The 18734-nt window shown below is 60.6% G+C and overlaps 2 protein-coding genes across 2 annotated transcripts in view; one reads left to right on the top strand and one right to left on the bottom strand.

Annotated features, from left to right (window-relative positions):
• The window catches only part of PRRX2 (paired related homeobox 2), a 34689-nt gene extending 32435 nt beyond the window's left edge, over nt 1-2254 (top strand). The window contains exons 3-4 of the mRNA XM_070430016.1: nt 258-436; nt 1824-2254. Coding sequence (XP_070286117.1) covers nt 258-436; nt 1824-1959 — 315 coding nt within the window. The 3' untranslated portion in view covers nt 1960-2254. The remainder of the gene's footprint in view (nt 1-257; nt 437-1823) is intronic.
• Nucleotides 2255-8348: 6094 nt separating this feature from the next.
• PTGES (prostaglandin E synthase) lies at nt 8349-17416 on the bottom strand. Its single transcript, XM_070430015.1, has 3 exons — nt 17027-17416; nt 15100-15182; nt 8349-9062 (listed from the first exon to the last, which is right to left on the bottom strand). The coding sequence occupies exons 1-3, from the start codon at nt 17150-17152 to the stop codon at nt 8813-8815; spliced, it is 459 nt and encodes a 152-aa protein (XP_070286116.1). The 5' UTR covers nt 17153-17416; the 3' UTR covers nt 8349-8812.
• Nucleotides 17417-18734: the final 1318 nt, after the last annotated feature.

Here is an 18734-nt window from a genome sequence, read left to right as displayed (position 1 = left end):
CACCTCTCGTGATAACTTCACAACAGCCAAGTGCCATTTATTCATCCTTCATTCATCCACCTGCCCATTCTCCAACACACACTGAGCCAGCAGGAGGTATCACCAGCACCCCCACTTTACAGATGAGAAAACTGAGGCTCGGAGAGGGGAAGCTGCCAGTCCAGGGTTGGTAGCAGAGCAGGCCCACGCTGGATCCAAAAGGACCTGGTCCCCTTCACAGCCGCCGCACCCTGCTCCCCTCTCTCTCCTACCCCCAGGTCTGGTTTCAGAACCGCCGGGCCAAGTTCCGCCGGAATGAGCGGGCCATGCTGGCCAACCGCTCCGCCTCGCTGCTCAAGTCCTACAGCCAGGAGGCCGCCATCGAGCAGCCCGTGGCTCCCCGGCCCACCGCCCTGAACCCAGACTATCTCTCCTGGACAGCCTCCTCCCCCTACAGGTGAGGGCAGCCCCCTTCCAGCCAGGAGGGGCGTGGCCAGGGGTCCCCAGGGTGTGGTAGGGCCCAGGCTCCTTCCAGCATCCCCTGGCACCGGGGAAACACCAAGTGGTCGGTGGGCAAGTGTGTGACGTGTGCTCTCGAGTGTGCACGCGTGGGTGTTGTAGGAGTATGCGTGTGTTGCATGAGTGTGAGCCTGTATGCACATGAGTGTGTGTGTTTCCACATCAGTGTGTGTGCATGGCTGTGAGTGCACCCATGTGCCTGGGAGTGCACAGGAGTGTGCATGTGCACGTGCACACATGTGCACACGGATGTGCAGAAGGGAGAGACGACGAGGCCTGTCTGGAGGGGAAGGAAGAACCCGTGCCGCTCTCAGGCAGCTGGAACCCGGCGGGATTTCGAGGCGTGAGAGCCCCGCACCCTGTGCCCACCCTCCTGGCCAGAAATGGAGGCTGGAGGGCTGGGACAATGGCCTCCCTGTCCTGGGGGCCTGGCTGGGGTCCAGGGCCAAGTTCTGGGGCAGTTCTCCCCTGGGCACAGCTAGAAAAAGGCTCTGAGGTGGCAGAGTGAGACGGAAGAGGGAGGGGGGCTGGGGAGCTGGGTGTGTTCCCCACAACTCCAGGGGGCGCCATCCGCCCCTTAGTCTGTGAGCAGCTCTGCCGGAGCCTTGGTCTTGTTGAAGGTGAGACCCAGCAGGTCAGCCTGTGGCATCGCAGTCCTGGTGGTGCATAGTGAGGTCCTAGCGATGCCGGGCCTGTCTCCCGGCTGCCTCCCTGCCCGTCCTTACTCCCTGAGAGGCCTCCTAAACCCAGGCGTGTGCTCACTCACCCCTGTCCTCTGCGCACAGGCCCCGTGCACACACCCGGCCCCGTGCACACACCGGGCCCTGTGCACACACCCGGCCCCGTGCACACACCGGGCCCCGTGCACACACCCGGCCCCGTGCACACACCCAGCCCCGTGCACGCGCCAGGCCCCGTGCACACACCGGGCCCTGTGCACACACCGGGCCCCGTGCACACACCCGGCCCCGTGCACGCGCCGGGCCCCGTGCACACACCGGGCCCCGTGCACGCGCCAGGCCCCGTGCACACACCGGGCCCCGTGCACGCACCCGGCCCCGTGCACACACCAGGCCCCGTGCACGCGCCAGGATGGACGGGACCCGGGCCCTGCTCTCAGGAAACTCCTGGTCTAGCGAGAAATTCCCACAAATCCCCACGGAGGCTCCGTGCCCCAGGGCTGGCCGTGGGCGCTTCTGCCGCCCGTCACCCCACCCCTAGGGGAGGGCTTCCCAGGAGAGCTAGGAGGGGAGGCAGGAGGGCCAGGGCTGGGGCCAGGGCTGACAGCCACACCGCATACATCCTGTGTCTCCTGTCGCCCCCAGCACAGTGCCGCCCTACAGCCCCGGGGGCTCGAGCCCCGCTGCCCCGGGGGTCAACATGGCCAACAGCATCGCCAGCCTCCGCCTCAAGGCCAAGGAGTTCAGCCTGCACCACAGCCAGGTGCCCACCGTGAACTGAGCCCTGCCCCCCGGACCGCTGCCTCCTGGTCGACAGCCGAGGAGCGGGCAGATGCAGGAGAGTGACCTCCTGTCCCATCCCCGGCCTGGCCGGGCGGGCTCTCCTGGCCCTTCCCTCCAGCCCGGACCCCGGGCCAAACGCCGGAGCCCGCGCCGCCCCTCGTCCACGGCCGCCGGAGACTTCGGCTGTGACCCTGGCAGGGGTTGGGCCGGAAGGTGAACAGGAGCTCACCAAGGACCTCACTTACTTTGTGTATTAAAACCAAATAGCTTTGTCTTTAAGAAATAAAAATTGTTTAAGCCCCAAAAGGTTGCGGGAGGGCAGATACGGGCAGCAAACAAAAGGGGGCCAGCCTGCGGGGCCCTGCCCTGTCTGCCGCTCCTGGACGAAGTCTCCTTCGCCTGCAGAGCCCAGGGGTGGGGCGTGGGATAGCAGGGCCAGACCCGCCCCGCACCCCACGGACACCCCGGGGTTTGTGCGGCTGTGAGCAGGACCCCTCCCCTCTCTGGTCGGAGCGGCCCCTCTGCCCTGGGGCTGGGGGCAGGGTGGATGGGACAGATGCTGACATGGACTTCCTTGCTCTCGGGCAGACTAAAAGCGTGGGGCCCCGAGCATTGGACTGGGGAGGGGCCTGGACAAATGGTGGGGTGCAGCGTGGAGGTCCCAGGGCCCACAGGACAGAGGAGGGGTCCTGACAGCCAAGGCCACCAGAAGGCCTTCTCCCCAGGCCCCGAACCCACCCTTCTGCAGATGGTAACTGGGGTGACAGAGGACACACGTGCCACCAGCAATGACACCATGAAGAGGAGCCACAGAAAGCTGGGGGGTGAGGGGGTGTCTGAAGCGGCCCCCCCCTCCGGGCCCCACGCCTCCCCTTCGGAGGGGCGCACCCAGCAGGGAAGGTCAAGGTCGGTTCTGTAACCTCGCCGGCCCCAGGAAGGACAGCACGCCCTGACCCCACAGGGTGCAGAGTGATCAGCCCCGCCGGGTGGGTGCCCTCACAGTGACATCGTGGTCACGCCCCGATGGGTCGATATCCCATCTGCCAGCCACACCGCCTCGGAGGGTCCCCCAGGGGCCACCGTTCCCACCCACAGGCCGCATCTGGATGACCTCAGACAGGTCAGAGCCACAGGACGCGCCTACGTGAGGGAAGGTCCCCTTCCTGCTCTGGAAGGAATGGTGACGATAGCCATGAGCGAGGTGGGGACCCCTCTCCCTCCTCCCTGAAGGTTCCTTGTAGTCCCCCATGAATCCGCCAGGAAAACAGGCCTGGTGGCGGAGCTCGGCCCCTTCCGATGTGCGGACACGTGGGGACATTCGCTGTTTGACGTCCTGTGGCTGGGTGGTTGGGACTCAGGTGGGCAGGGAGCGTGGGGCACCCGTGGGGTCAGGGGGCTGGGGTCGGGCCAGAGCCGGGGGAGACCTGGGCCTGGCCGGGCGGCGCCGCCGTCAGAGCTGCGCTTTCTCCCTCAGTGTGGCCTCTGCCTCAGGTAAGTGCCCTCTGGGCCTGCGTTTGCCATTTATCACTGAACAAACGTTATGAAGCCCCTGCTGTGTGCAGGCCCTACCCCAGGCCCCAGGAGAGAGCAGAGATCTGACAGAGGGTCCCTGGCGGCAGGGGCCACACCTAGCACAGGGGGCCCCGAACTTCTCGCAGCGGTTCTCAACCTGTGGGTCGTGAACAATGAAAATACATCCTGCATATCAGATATTTACATGACGATTCATAACAGTAGCAACATTACAGTTATGAAGTAGCAACGAAAATAATTTTATGGTTGGGGGTCATCACAACATGAGGAACTGTATTAAAGGGTCGCGGCATTAGGAAGGTTTAGAACCACTGGCTAAGGCATCCGGGCAGGCTTCCCGGAGGAGGTGTCCAGGTGAAGGTTGAGGAGTTCATTAAACAGAGAAGAGGAAGAACAGTGTTTCTGGCTAAGGAGACACGAACGTGAAGGCCCTGGGCAAGCCAGACGCTGCCTCTTCGGGCCGGATGCCGGGCTGGGTCTCCTGGTGTGAGGCAGGAGGTGCCTTAGTGGGGCTTGTGTGGGCGGATCTAAAAGTCTGGGTGTCACCTTGGCCTTGGGGCGCCATGGAGGGGGTTGTTTGGAGAGGAGGCTGTGTGTGCGGAGGCCGGGGCAGATGTCCAGGCAGGAGGGGCAGCAGCCGGAACCAGGTGGGGGCAGAATAGGCAGGTCTGGGTGGCGTCCTGGACACACGGGGGACACGTGCTGATGCCTAGATGATGGGCTTACGGAGCAGGCGGAGGCCAGAGGGCCAGGGTCTGGCTTCGGCACATGGGAGGAAGTCACCTTGGAGATGAGACCTGCCCGGTAGAAGTCTCTGGAAGATGCTGGCCTGCCCTCCCACCCAGACAAGACCTGAGGCCATCCTGGTCTGAGCAGGGTCCTCCCTCACAAGGAACTCACCGACCCCCTCCCAGGTGGTTTGCACAGCGAAGGGCTGGCACACGGGGCCAGCTAGGGAGCGTGTCTGAGCACTGAACCGGGAGCACGAGTGGACAGGCCCACCCAGGCGCTGCCAGAGGAAGGAGAGACTCGGGGCTCAGAGGGCGGCACACCCCGTCTTTCTACGTGGGGCCCAAAGGGAGGGTGCCATGAAGCACGGCCAGGTGGGGGCTGCCTGCTGCAGGGATGGGTCCCACTGGGCGGGGGCTCCGGCTGAGGCCTGGAAGGCAGGTCCCGAGAATGCCAGCTTCGGAAAGAGCCGGGGGCCGGGTTCCCACAGAGGTGCTGCCCTGCCGTGGGGCGCTAGGATGGCAATGTCATTTCCTCCCAAGCGCTCTAGAAAAAACAAACCCGCTTAATTGTTTACACATGTTGCTCGGGGCGCTGAGGGAAAGGGCCAGGGGCCCTCCCTGCAAGAGAAAATATATGCAAACATCGCTGTCGCATTGCAGCCTCATTACGGGCTGTGTGGGAGCACCCGGGCACCAGGCCCGGGGTATCATTTTCCATGAGGAGAAGGCACCCAAGGCCGGTCTAGGACTGGGAGGACCCGGAAGCCTCCCTCTGCTGCCCTTTGTCTGGGAGTGTGGGAGAGGGCGCTGTGTGTATCTGCTTCTACTTTTTGCTCGAAATAAAGGAACTTGAGAGAGAGAAATGGAAAGAAAGGCAGCCTGGCTCTTGGGAAACCCACAGCCTGAGAAATGAAGACCAGCGTTTCCCTCAGGGCCGGGGGCTTCTCTGGACCGGGTCTCCTGCTCGGCAAATGGGGACAATCACCTAAGCCACCGCCCAGGGCTGCTGGCACGTCCCCCTCCATAAACGGGGCCCTTGGTGTTTATGGAGGGAGAGCACACTCAAGGGTGGAGTCTGAGGAAGTCAAGAAACTCGCTGTCCTGGGGGAACCTCGAACTTTCCCTGCCCAGGGTCCCTGGCACCTGTGACTCAGGGGCTCAACAGAATGTGGTAAAGATGAAGGGACTGAGCGATGTCATTAAGGTCCCTAATCAGTTGACTTCGACTTAATCAAAAGGGCGGCTATGCTGGTGGACCTGACTAACCAGGTGAGACCTTAACAGAAGGGCCAGGTGTTTCCTGGAAGAAGAGACGCAAAGCAGAGGGGTGCTCTCCTGCTGGTCCTGAAGGGCAAACAGCCGTGCTGTGGGCTGCCCGCTGTGGGCGGGTGGCCGCTGCCTGCTGAGCCCTCAGTCTTACACCACAAGGACCCGAATCCTGCCCACAATCTGAATGGGCTTGGAAGGGGACGCTGAGCTCCACGGAGACCTCAGCCTTGCGAGACCCCGAGCAGAGGACCTACAGAAAACGTAAGGTCATAAACGGCGTTGCTTTAAGCCACTGTGTTTGTGGCCACTTGTGACACGGCACAGAAAACGAACACCAGTGGGCGTGGAGCTTGGGGGTCCCACCGTGGGCTTGGCCCTGTTCCGCCCATGAACCCCAGACCCTCTACAGAGGCGGTGAAGCCTCTGCTCCAATTATCTGCCAGACCATAGTCACAGCCTCTGTCTTTACTCCTTCCGGGCCTTTCTGCACAAGCCAACAGATTACCTGCCCTAAAACCCAGCCTTGATCATGTCCCTCCTCTGTCTAAAGTCTCCTCTGGCTCCCAGGGCCCTCCCAGGAGAGTTCCATCACCAGCCCAGGTGTGCGAGGCTCCACCCTCTCTCCCTGCCCATCCTTAACCCCCCTGTCCCCTACCCCGGATTCTTCGCTGTCCCTCCCGCCGCTGTCCCTGCAGCAGCATCCTCCCGCTCACCCTCCTCCCCGCCAGCGAAGATGCATTCCAAGGAGGGTTACGCCATAGTGCCAACCTCTTAAAAACCCGGTTAAGTTCTGGCCGGTCGGCAGACACAGCGGAGGTTGGGGAGATGTGGGCCGTTGAAAAGACCAAGGCAATGTTACAACTTTATACTGGAACATGGAAGGGAAAACTATTACTTTCATAATCAGACTTTAAAAAGTGAAGCTACTCAAAGTCTTGGTTGGCACAGCGACCAAGAGGAGCAACCTTTGTGGCCCAGGTGGCCATGGGGCAGGCCCCCCAGGGAGCAGCATGGGCCGACGTGACCTCCCTCAGCCTCTCTGTAGGAGATACACAGACATGCCAATGCATACATGTCTATCGTATAAACAGTATAAGTATCTACGTCTTATGCATACATATAAATATAGTATGCACATTGCATGATATGCACATATGTAAATATAGCATGCACAATGCATATAACATGTGTGTGTGTGTGTGTGTGTGTGTGTGTGTATATACTATGCATAGTGGAAGAATCTGGAAAGCTATAGGCCCTAATGTGAACAGTGATTTTTCTCAGGGACCTACGACTGCGGGTCTCAGCCCAGGAGAAGCTGCGCCCAGACATCAGGCCCCGTCGGGGCAGCGCCCGCCTCCCAGGCCTGGGCTCAGCCCCAAAGTCCTTGTCTTCAGCTCAGGGCTGCAGCTCGGCGGCCCCCAGGCTGCTGCCCAGCATCCTCCCTCCACCTCGTACCACCTCTGACTCTGGTCGGGAGGGAGGAGGCCGCCCCAGAGGGTCGGCTCACATCTGGGTGGAGCGTGTGATGCAGATGACGGGATGAAGCCAGAACTCACTGGTGCCCAAGGTCAGCAGACATGACCTCAGGGTCCCTCTCAGGTGTCTTGGAAGAGCACCTGGCTCCTAGGGGATCAGGGCCTTGGAGGGTGAACGAGTGTCCCTACCTGAGGTGTCTCACCTGCTGTGCTCACTCTGCTGCCGGGAGACAGGCTGTCTCCTGGGTCCCGTGTGGAGACGCAGGCACAGCTGCTTCCCAGAGGCCACTGCCAGCCCTGTCCCATCCTCAGGGCGGCGTCTGCCCCGAACGTGACAGGGAAAAATCACTCAGCTCCTGCCACCTGCCCCTCCCTGCCTCTCCCGGGCCCTCCAGTCCCCGGGTGGGCAGTCAGAGCAAACAGCAGGCACTCAATACATGATCCTGCCCTTCGTTTCCAAATGTGCAACTGTGGGCCCGCGTGGAGGCTCATGTCACCACCAGGGGGCAGTGTTACCCGCTCCCAGCTCTGCTCCCAGCACGGCGAGGTAGGGGCTAAGGAGGATTTCCAGTGAGGCCTGGAGCCCCCTGAACCTCCAGTGTGCCCCCAGGAGGCACCCCGACTCCATCAGCCCCCCGGGCGAAGTTCAGAGGCTGCAGAGTAGTGGGAGGCGGACATGCCCAGGGGCAGAGAGAGGCTTCCCAGGTGCTGGCGTCAAGGGCAGGGCTGGGACGGGGTTAGGGGAAGTGAGGCCGTGGGGCGCAGTGGTTAGAACAGGGCCACCCATGTCCCAGGACAAGAGCCTGGGAGAGACCCATAATTCCCCTGGGCGGGGGCGCACATTTGCAATTTTCAAATCTTGCAGAGACGGAAGGACCCAGAAATTTCCTTTAAGAGGTTGGTCACTCAAAGCCCATCATCCTTGACTGACAGCCCTTCGGAGCGGCCACAGCCTTACCCCTCCCACCGGCACCTGCTCCGAGGAGAGGAGGGTCCGGCAAAGGAATGTGGGGAGCACAGGGCATGAAGGAGCAGAACCCGCATACACACCTCCCCAAGCACCCACTTTGAGAGAAATGGCAACCACACCCTGGCTGGCCCTGGGCCTCTGGAGGGAAAGGGCGTGGTTCCCAAGCCTGACCACGGCTGGGGCTCAGGGGGCAGCTCCCAAAAATGCAGGTGCACAGGTTACCCTCTGGACGGGCCGAACCAGAACCTCTGGGGAGGGTCTGAGACGTCGGCGTTACCATAGCTCTGCATCCAGAGGGCCTGAGGGTTAGGAGCCTGAGCTGTCTCCTCCTGGCCTGAGGGAGGGAGAGAGACCGCGCTGTTTTCTGAGCTGGTATTTGAATGGAGGGATTGACTGTCTATCAATCTTTTTTTAAAAAATATATTTTTATTGATTGCAGAAAGGGAGAAGGAGAGAGATAGAAAACCAATGATGAGAGAGAATCATTGATTGGCTGCCTCCTACACGCCCCCCACTGGGGATCGAACCAGCAACCCGGGCATGTGCCCTGACCGGGAATCGAACCGTGACCTCCTGGTTCAGAGACTGGTGCTCAATCACTGAGCCACGCCGGCTAAGCAACTGTCTATCAGTCTTGACAGCCATCTCCAAACGGTTCCAATTGGCCACTTCACCCCGGAATCCAAGGGGGACACACACACACACACACACACACACACACACACGGGCCACTGGTCCAGGAGCCCACGCTCAGCAGGCTGCCGGAAGCCAGGCCCGGGGCCCATCCCCATCTCGAAGGGACGCCTGGTTCCCCAAGTCCGGGCCCCAGTGGCCGGTGGCCAGCGGCTGGCGCGGAGGTGTCCGCTGCGGTCACAGGTGGCGGGCGGCCTCCCAGACGATCTGCAGGGCCATGGAGGCGCAGGGCAGCTGGGCCAGCGTGTAGGCCAGGGAGCGGATGGGCGCGCGCAGCTTCCCCAGGTAGGCGACGGTGTGCACCACACGGCCCAGGAAGACTAGCAGGAAGTGCACCCGGGCCACGAAGGGGTTGGGCTGCAGGAAGGAGTAGACGAGCCCCAGGAACAGGAACGGGTAGATGGTCTCCATGTCGTTCCGGTGGGCTCTGGGGAGGCAAGGGGGTGCGGTGAGCCGGGCGCCGACACTGGGCGCTCTGCCTGCGAGGCCCGGGCCCCGGAGGGTCATCTCCAGGGCGCCAGGCTCAAGTCCATTGGAGGCCAGAGCAAGAGCTGCCCCAGACGTGAGCGGCGACTCCCAAGCTGGCAGCTGAGGAAGCAGCCCCGTGAACAGGCTTAGCCATGGCGGGGTTCTTTTCCCGGCCTGGGGCTCCCCAGGTCCCAGTCCCTGCCAGTCTCCCCCATCTTGCCCGCTGGCCTTGGACCCCAGGCGGGAAAACTGGGGCTCTGAGGGGTGGGGGAGAGCAGGGTCTGACTCAGGCCCGTGCCCGGCACCACCAAGGCCAGGCTTCTCCGAGGCCGACCTCTGTCCATCCACGTGCGGGCGCTGGGCCCTCCTGGCGGGATGGGCGAGAGCCGCGCCTGCTCCTCCGCCCTAAACATAAGCAAGTCCCCTCCACGCAGGGATAACAGCAACACAGCCTCCTGGCTGGAGCCAGCCACTGCCGACCCTGGCGGCTCCGTGCCATCCTGCCGCCCGCCTCTTTGTTTAAATAACCGCGTGGGTGAGTGGGTGGGGGCGGGCCTGTGTATAACCTGTTGTAAATAAGTGACCGCGAAAGAGAGCGCGGCTCACGTTCTCCAGACCTCCTGCTAGTGGAGGTGGGGAGGCCGAGGCATGTGCACTGGGGTCTGAGCAAGTGACTGAAGCCCAAGTGCATGCTGGGAGCTCACATAACAGGAACCCGGTCCTACCTTCTTCCCACAGGACGGGCCCTGACCTCTCCTACCCTGCGCCCCTTCCCCCCCCCCCCCCAGGAGCAGGACAGACCTGATCCCCCGCAGGGCAGGGCGGGCTGCATGTGGGCGCAGGGACTCAGGAGCAGAAGCCCCTCCCAAGGCGGATCCCATGCGCCCAGCCCCTCCCCCAGGCAGCAGCACCCTGTCCTCCCTCCCATCCTCCCATCCTCCCATCCTCCCACCGCTAGGAGCCTTAGTGGAGGGCTGGCCTGACAGAAAGGAACGGGGCTGCCAGGGCGGGGAGGGGACCTGCGCTCTGGGCCACCCAGTGCTGTAGGGGCCTCTGTGGGGCGGGTGTGGTCAGAGAGGTGGGGTTTGCACCAATGCCTGAAGGATGAGGACCCTTCCGGGGCCGTCAGGGGAGCACTCTCCAGGGGCAGGTCTGGCAGAGCAGAGGCTCCCAGGTGGGAGTGAGCAGCACACTCAAGGCACAGACTGGTGAGCCGCCTGGCTGGAGTGTGGTGCCTGGGAGAAAGCGAGCAGGAGAGTGGGGAGGGGCCTGGGACTCCACCGAGTAAGCCCAGCGGGGCCTGGGCCTTTCTGCGGTCAGGCCGCCTTCTCCTCTTCCCTGGAACCTGCAGTTGGGACCAGCCACAGGGAAGCAGCCTCCAGCTGGCAGTCTCCCCCAGCGGGGCGGGGACCGCCTCCTGTGCCAGAGAGGAGGGCCTGGCGGGATCCCGGCCGCAGGGAGGAGCGGGAGAGGGAACCAGGACCGGGCGCTCCGTCCCTGACCCTACTTGTGAATTACAGGCAGGGAGCTGAGTGTGCCTCTAAAATCACTCCTCCTCTGGGGCCGGAGCTGTGATGGCGACACCCCCAGACGCTGGTAGAGGGACACCTTGGGAAAACCCATGTTAGATGACGTCAGTGTGTCTGTCCCAGCATGTGGTCTGTCTGCCCACGCGATGATGCCACCTGCATGAGTATTGCTGACACATGTGCTACGTGCGCTGAGTCAGCTCCGGCTCCTGCGACCCTACTGAGTGCCACCCAGTGCTCTGACCCCCAGCCCCGCTCGGCGCCTGCAGACCCGCAGGGGCCTCTGTTCGGAGTCAGTCCCTCTCACGCTTGGTCTGCTCTTCTCCCGCCGCCGCCTCCTCTTTCCCCAGCAGCATCGTCCTCTCTCGAGAGCCTGCCCTCTCGGATGAGCCCACAGGCCAGGCTCAGGGCCGCTCCGCTGCTGGCCGGCCGAGTGCCAGGCCTCGCTGGCTCTGGGACACATCCTCTAAGGAAGGGCATCCGCACGAGTGGGTCTCTTTGCTGGGGACGCTGTTCTGAACCCCTTGATAAATATATACTTTTGTCTAGTCATGTATTTTTATCTAAAAGCTACAGGACCATCACTAGCACCTGAAACCCATTCACTCACTTTCCCTTAAAGTCTCTATTTATAGTTTACGAGTGAGTCTTTGTAGAAAGCAGTGAAGAGAAGAGTTGGCCAAACCCCCAGAGCAGGTGAGGGAACGATAAGGGAGGGAGCCGGTCACAGAGGCGTGGGCCCTGCTCTGCCCCGTGGGACGGGGAGAGGCAGGGGGAAGGAGAGGGAGAGGGGGCCGGAAGCCATGCCGTGGTGGGTGCTCACCCCCACTCCTGGCGCCAGCAATGGGCCTGGAAGACTGAGGCCACCGGTGAGGAAGGAGGGGAGGCTGGGAGCTGAGAAAAGCCTGAGGCTCGGGCCCCGGCCCCTTGGCAATCGGGTGGCCCGCTCCTCCCTCCTCCCTCTGGTTTGTCTCAAACCACAGTGGTGCCAAAGATGGGAGACACGGGGAAATTAGGGATGATGCAAGAAAACCCATTCCCTTCCTCCCAGCCCGGAATCTGAACCGAGACACGGATGGAGTCACGTACCAGAGCCGCTTGGGCAAAACCTGTCATCCCAAGCACCACCGCTATTTTAAGGTAGAAGCTGTCCAAGGCCCGTTTCCGCGAGACTGAACTTGCAGGGAAGGTCCTGCGGCAGCACCAGGCCCGCCCGCCCGCAGGGAGCAGCCTGCAGCACCAGCTGCACCTGACAGCATCAGGTGACGGTGATGGGCGGGAGAGGGAGACGGGGTACCCCCAAGGGCAACGCTGGCGGCCACGGCAGGTCCCCCCTCCCCTTGCCCTGCCCTCCACACACGCTGGCGATTTCCATGAATTCAGGTTTGAGGCAACAGAAAGGCTGGTTAGGGGTAAAGGCGGGTGTAGGGCCGAGTCCAGCACCTCCGTGCGGAGGGAAGGCCTAGAGGAGCAGAGCCGTGCCAGCTGGGTGCCATGAGCTCCGTGGCCTCACAAACCCTTTCTTCCTCTCTAGGTGGCGGCTCCCTCCTGGAAGGTGCCCGCAGGGCCGAGCGGCTGGAGCCTGTGAAGCTCTTGTCACTGAGTCAGCTGCCTCCTCTGCCATCGTCACCACCACCAGTGCTGTCTGGGACACGCGGACACCGACACACGTGTTAAAGCTAATTTCTCCCTCTTTGGGTTTCGTCGGACTTCTGACCGCCCTCAGCCACCTTGGCCAAATGAATAAACGTTTGCCGGTGCCGTGGAGGGTGGCGGGGGGGGGGGCTAGGCTAGGAGCTCCCGCCCTCCCTGGGCCTCGGCTCACCACCCCCGAAAGCAATGCGGCGGGTGAGATTTGGGGGCCCAACCTCCTGGCAAAGCAGTTCACTGATTAGGTCTGCACACGCCAAAGTCAGAACAGCTCAAAGGTGGTCAAGCGTCTGTCTTCCTTCTCTGGGGCCACTCAGACACCCCGCCACTGCAGCCTCCCACACACTCCGAATTTCCCAAAATGCGCATTGCTGGAGACGGGCTGGACTGGCTGGAAAGGGGGGCTGCACCTGAAGGCTGGCTCCCCACGGCCCAGGGCTGGCTCACGCTGGGCCCCAGCACACGCTCATCTGCGAGGCACCTGTGTCCTCCGAGAAGCGGACCCGAGGGCCTTCCTGTTGTGCAGGAGGGTGACGGGACTGCGCCTGCCCGCAAAGGCCGGTCTAATATTTAACCAGCTTTTACCTCCGGGGCATCTTCCTTCCTGGTACCTGGTTCCAGCCGGTTCCCCAGTAGGGGACCACAGGATGCGTGATTCTGAGCTCTGCACCCTCAGGGTTCTGTGATGTTATTTATGTGGAGGGAAGAGAAGGAGGAAGCGGAGTTGGAGGAGGGGCCCAGGGTACCAGGACCCCAGCGCGGGCACAGCAGGTCCCCAATAAATACTCGCCAAATGGATATAGACCATCGCGACCTAAGAGGTGCTCAAAACGTGCCGGACGGACTCTCACCCACATGGTGGGTAATCTTGACCAGGAGAAGAAACGGAACTGGGCGGGTGGAACGGTCTCTCGCCGGCATGGTCATGGCCAGTGCACATCACCAACCGCTTGGGAGCCGATGTAAACTCCTGCGCCACAAGTAGGCGTGGCTACTGAGAACGCCGAGCCCTGGGAGAAGCAAACATCTCCTGGTGGCCGCTGTGAGCTGGCTCGGGCGACCCCGCCGTGGCAGCTGCTGCCCCGACTGCTCATGTCCTCCCCTGCCCAGGGGGTCAACCAACCCAGGGTGAGGGTGGGATAAGGGTCCCTGGACGGGTTCGAGGATGGGTAAGGCTTCTGTTCACTGAAGCACAACTAGGTCTCAGCCAGTGTCCTGCACATAGTAGGCTCATTAAGGGTGGACTGGATGACGGACAGATCTGAAGGACCACGTACTGTAGTTGCATTAGAAAAGGCAAAACAGCAAAGAATCCCACTTCTTACATTACACATTACTGTCATTTTTAAGCCACAAGTATGTATACTATTTTCAAGGGCCAAGAAAACCATAAGAAAATAAAAAACAGATCTTCTGTTAAGAAAATACTCTCTGTTACCCTACAATATCCCACCCATTTCTGCCCGTGATGCAGAAACCCTATGCGAGGGTTTGTCCCCATCCTGCCCACTTCTCCAAGGAACTCCTGGCACCCCCCGTCCCTGGGCGAGCCACCCCTCACTCTCCAGTTCCCCGTGTCAAACAGCAGAGAGGAAATTGCCCAGAAGTCCAACGTTGAGACTGGTGACATGAAATTAACCCTTCACCCTTAGTCTCTGATGGAATTTTTACAGTCATTTTTTTTAAAGAATCATTTCTGAGTAATATCTACTGACATGGGAAATGCTCATGAAATAATGTTCACTGGAAAGAAGCAGAACCCCCCCAATTAGGTGTACGATGCCTAATTTTATGAAAAACATTTAGACCTAGAAGACAAAGAAGAGATAGAAGAAAATGTTAACAGTGATTAGAATCATGGGTGGTTTCCCCCCCCCCACCCCCACCCCTCGCATTGTCAACATTACCCACACTGTTGACAATGAGTAGCTCTGATTTTTATAAGAAAAACTGTTTTTGAGTGACTGGGGGTACTAAGCATAAGAAAAGATGTTCAACTTCACTCGGAATAAAAGAACTGCAGAATAAAACCAAGATGTGGCATAAATTTTCACCTAGGGCTTGGCAGTGTGTTTGTCTATATATATGTATTTGTAATATATTTTGTTGATTTCAAAGAGGAAGGGAGAGGGAGATAGAAACATCAGTGATGAGAGAGAATCATTGATCGGCTGCCTCCTGCACACCCCCTACTGGGGACCGAGCCTGCAACCCGGGCATGTGCCCTGACCTGGAATCGAGCCATGACCTCCTGGTTTCTACGTCGATGCTCAACCACCGAGCCACGAGCCACGCCGGCCGGGCAGCATTTCTTACCATTTGATTTCATCCTTAGTTTTGCTCACATGTACAAAGGCAAATGAGGGGTCTGTTCACAGGAGAAAGAGTGACAACAGCCTATATGCCCGTCACAGGGAACCAGCAAGGAAGTTAAGGGTCCTCCCCTCAGCAGAGCGATGACAGATTTGGACGGGCCCTCGACCAGCCGACGTGCAACAACCGCTGCGGTTGTGACAACAGGCCCTGCACAGACAGTGGGCAAAGGGCGGTCCTTTGGGGGTGAGCCGGGCGAAGCTCAGCACATGCGATCGTAAGCAGAACTGGGCGGGGCCCGGAGACTGGCTGTTCACAGAACATCCTCCTCTCACCTTGTGATCCTGAGCCGTCACATGTGTTACTTTCCCACAATGAGAAATCAAATCAACAAGTAGAACAGGCCTAGGGGGTCAGGAAGGCAGGGGCCTCTGCCCCCGAATGCCCCCCTACCCCCGTGTGCAGAGATGGAGGAGGGCCGGGCTCAGGCCCAGCAGTACTTGCCTCAGGCAGCGGTCCACGTCGTGGTCATCCCGGCAATACTGGGGGCCTCCGTGCCTCAGGGCATCCTCGGGGTTGGCGAAAGCCTGAAATACACCAGCTGAGAATTACTGTGCGCTCGAGGGACGGCCCGGTCGCCTGGGCCTTCGGCAGCCCCGTCACCTTCATGTCCATTCCCCAGCATCCATGAACTCCTACTATGTGCTAAGTGCTGGGGCCTCCCCGGGAACAAGGTCGCCATGGCCTGAACCTTTGTGTCCCTGGAAATTCAAATGTGGAAACGTAACCCCCAAGGTGATGGTATTTGGAGGCGGGGCCCCTCCTGCCATGTGAGGACACAGAGGGGGACGGCCACCGAGGATCCAGAAAGCAGGCCCTCACCTGACTCAGATCTGCCAGCGCCTGGCCCTGGGGCCTCCAGCCTCCAGAACGGTGGGAATTCCAGTTCTGTTGTTTATAAGCTGCCTGGCCGATAGCAGCTGATGATAAACTACGGCAAAGGCTCTCCTGTCCCTGCTCTCGAGTTCACAGTCAGATAAACCAGGAAGGACCAGGTGGTGTGAGTTAAGAAAGAGGTTGGACAAGGTTGGACACAAGGTTGGCCTTGAGAATGTTCACAGGAGATCTGAGTCTGAGAATCCAAGAAGTCAGGGTGTCCACAGGCCGACTCCTCCTGGGAGCCCTGGGAAGCCTTGGTTTCCCCGTCCCTCAGCTGCCGGAGGAGCCTGCAGGCTCTGGCCCCCCTGCCTCCTCTGGGGCTGGAGGTCTGCCCCCTCTCTGGCCTCCCCTCCTGTCTTTCCTCCCTCTAATGTGTCGCCACAGGACATCCACACCTGTAGAGAGTTTTTGTAGGTTGATTTGAGCCAAACTGTGGACACCTGCCAGGGAACACGATCTCCAGTGCTCTCGGGAGAGTAACAGTTCTGCAGCCTCTTTGATGCATTTGAAATTAAGCAGAAATGTAAGGAAGGTGAAATGAAGGTGGGAGAGAGCCAGGTGGGGATGATCAGAGGAAAATTAGCAAGAGTATGTGCCCCTGAGGTGGTTACTGTTTATCTCTAAGGTGTGGACAGGGCTTGTTTGAGGCAAAAGAAATCTTTTACTAAAAGGTTACATGCCTGGGGAGTTAGGATCAGATCACCCCGTGAGGTTTCTTTCCATAGAACACCCCCCCCCCCTTTTTTTGTTTGCAAATTCTACTGCTGCTCTAGTAAGAGGACGAAGGGGTGGGGGGCAGACCCACTTCCCAGGAAGACTCCTCCACTGAGGCGCCCGGGAGGGTGAGCAGCAGGTGCCCCAGCCTCTCCGTCTAACCAGGCGGCTGGCGGGTGGCGGCAGTCCAGTGTGAGCAGCGACCCGCTCGCCCGGCGGACCAGAGCGACGCTGCTTTCCTGTCTGGCTCAGGACAGGACGGGACAGGACAGGAGGAAGAATTCCTCCCGAAAACTCCGAGGGAGCTCAGCTGAGCGCCCGCCTGGCCGCAGTCCCCGTGGCGGTTTGTAAGCGACCTGGCCGGCGAGCTGGGAATTTCCACGGAAAGCTCCCGGGTCCTATTTCGCCGGCTCCCACCCCACCCCACCCCACCCCACTCCAATCTCAGATCTGCCCGGGGAGCCGCCAGGTCGGGGGAGCACGGGCGCGGTCTCCCTCCCCCCGGGCCCGGGCCGGCGTCCTGACAGCCCCGTGCTCTCCCGGCGCCTCAAGTCTCATCGTGCCTGGAACTCACCTGGTGGCCCAGCGAGTGAGTAACCCTGAAAACAGACGCCAGGAAGGTGCGGCCCTGCTCAAACCGGGGCCACCGAGGAGCCCTCCCGGGGACAGGCACCGGCCGGCCGGCTCCGCGCGCACCCACTCCTGGCCCGGGAGGGGAAGCAGCGCGGCCGGCGGGGTCCCGGGCAGGGGGCGGGGGGGGGGGCGGGGGGGCACGTACCTTCTTCCGCAGCCTCACTTGGCCGGTGATGACGGCCACCACGTACATCTTGATGACCAGCAGGGTGCTGCAGAGCAGGAAGGCGGGCAGCACCTGGCCGCTCAGCGCCAGGGCCGGGGCAGGCATCGCGGCGGGCGCTCGGCTCTGCGGAGGGAGGCGCGGGCGGCTGCGGGTGCTGCGGCGTCCGGAGCAGGGAGGAGGCGGGCAGGGCGAGGGGACCAGTCGGCAGGCAGCACCGCCCTCCCAGGGGCAGAACTTCTGACCCAGGTTCGGGGAGAGCCGGGAGCCTGGGGGGTGTCCACGCCCCCTGCCAAATCCTCACCCACTTTCAAATCTGTTTCCTGTTAAAAAAAAAAAAAAAAAAGAAGGAAAGAAAGAAAGAAAAGAAAAGCAACCGAATTAGCTTGGAGATCAAGTTGGCTTTATGGAGGGACTCCTGAATCGGGCAGCCTCCCGCGGAGCAGGGGGAAGGGGCTGTACAAAATCCAGGGTGTTCATATGAGGAAGGGGGCGGGGGCGGGCAAGGGAGCTAAGTGTGAAAGAAATGAAAGGATGGCTTTGAGGCGGGACATCCCTTCTTTGGGGGAAGGCTTTTGTCGGGCAGACCTGCCTCTTCGGTCCATGGGGGTGAGGAGGGTAGAGGGGGCCCCGGGACCGGGACCGATGGCTCTCCTGGGGCTGACCAGCCAACTCCAGCCTGGTCACCAAGGTGACGGTCCTGGGAGAGGCCGACACTGCGCTGAGATTGGTATTAAATACAGGTTTGGCATCATGGGCTTTTCAGCACGAGCGATGCCATTTGGGGCCTGGGGCTTTCTCTTTATCATTCCTCATCCATCCAATGGGTCTGTGCGGCAAAGTGGGGCACCCGGCAGGACCCCCACAGGTGGCCGCTGCCCTGTGCTCCCTCCCTGAGAATCAGGGCAGAGGGTGGGCGAGAGCACCGAGCCATCTGCCCCCCACTCAGCCTGCACACCTGAGCCTCGGCCACCCCTGCGTCGTCAGTGGGACTTTGCTATTTGTGGGAGGCTGAAAAAATGCGCCCCAAGATGTTCACATCCCAGTCCCCCAAGCCTGTGACTGTGTGACCGTACGTGGCAAAAGGGACTTCGAGATGGGATTAGGTAAAAATATTGTGATTCAGAGATGACCCTAGATTTGGATGAATCCAACTTAAAGGTCCTCTTACTAGAGCAGCAGTAGAATTTGCAAACAAAAAAAAAAGGGAGTGGGTGTTCTATGGAAAGTAACCTCACGGGGTGATCTGATCCTAACTCCCCAACCGGTCAGGTCACACCCCAGGCTTGTAACCTTTTAGTAAAAGATTTCTTTTGCCTCAAACAAGCCCTGTCCACGCCTTAGAGATAAACAGTAACCACCTCAGGGGCACATACCCTCGTTAATCTCCTCTGATCCGATCCCCACCTGGCTCTCTCCCACCTTCATTTCACCTTCCTTACGTTTCTGCTTAATTTCAAATGCATCAAAGCAGCAGCAGAGCTGTTACTCTCCCGAGAGCACTGGAGATCGTGTTCCCTGGGAGATGTCCACAGTTTGGCTCAAATCAACCTACAAAAACTCTCTACAGGTGTGGATGTCCTGCGGAGACACATTAGAGGGAGGAAAGACAGGAGGGGAGGCCAGAGGGGGGGCAGACCTCCAGCCCCAGAGGAGGCAGGGGGGCCAGAGCCTGCAGGCTCCTCCGGTA

The sequence above is a fragment of the Myotis yumanensis genome, unplaced genomic scaffold (genome assembly GCF_028538775.1).
Source record: "Myotis yumanensis isolate MYYU_CA2020_CCGP unplaced genomic scaffold, mMyoYum1.0.hap1 SCAF_12, whole genome shotgun sequence".
NCBI lineage: Eukaryota > Metazoa > Chordata > Mammalia > Chiroptera > Vespertilionidae > Myotis > Myotis yumanensis.
This window is presented reverse-complemented; position numbering and strand designations above follow the sequence as displayed.

Bases quoted from the DNA above. Each gene is read 5' to 3' on its own strand.
- PTGES (XM_070430015.1), bottom strand. From the start codon at position 17,152: ATGCCTGCCCCGGCCCTGGCGCTGAGCGGCCAGGTGCTGCCCGCCTTC. The intron at 15,183-17,026 runs GTACGTGCCCCC...GGTGTATTTCAG, and splicing joins AAGTGAGGCTGCGGAAGAAG to GCTTTCGCCAACCCCGAGGA. The intron at 9,063-15,099 runs GCAAGTACTGCT...TTGCCTCCCCAG, and splicing joins GACGTGGACCGCTGCCTGAG to AGCCCACCGGAACGACATGG.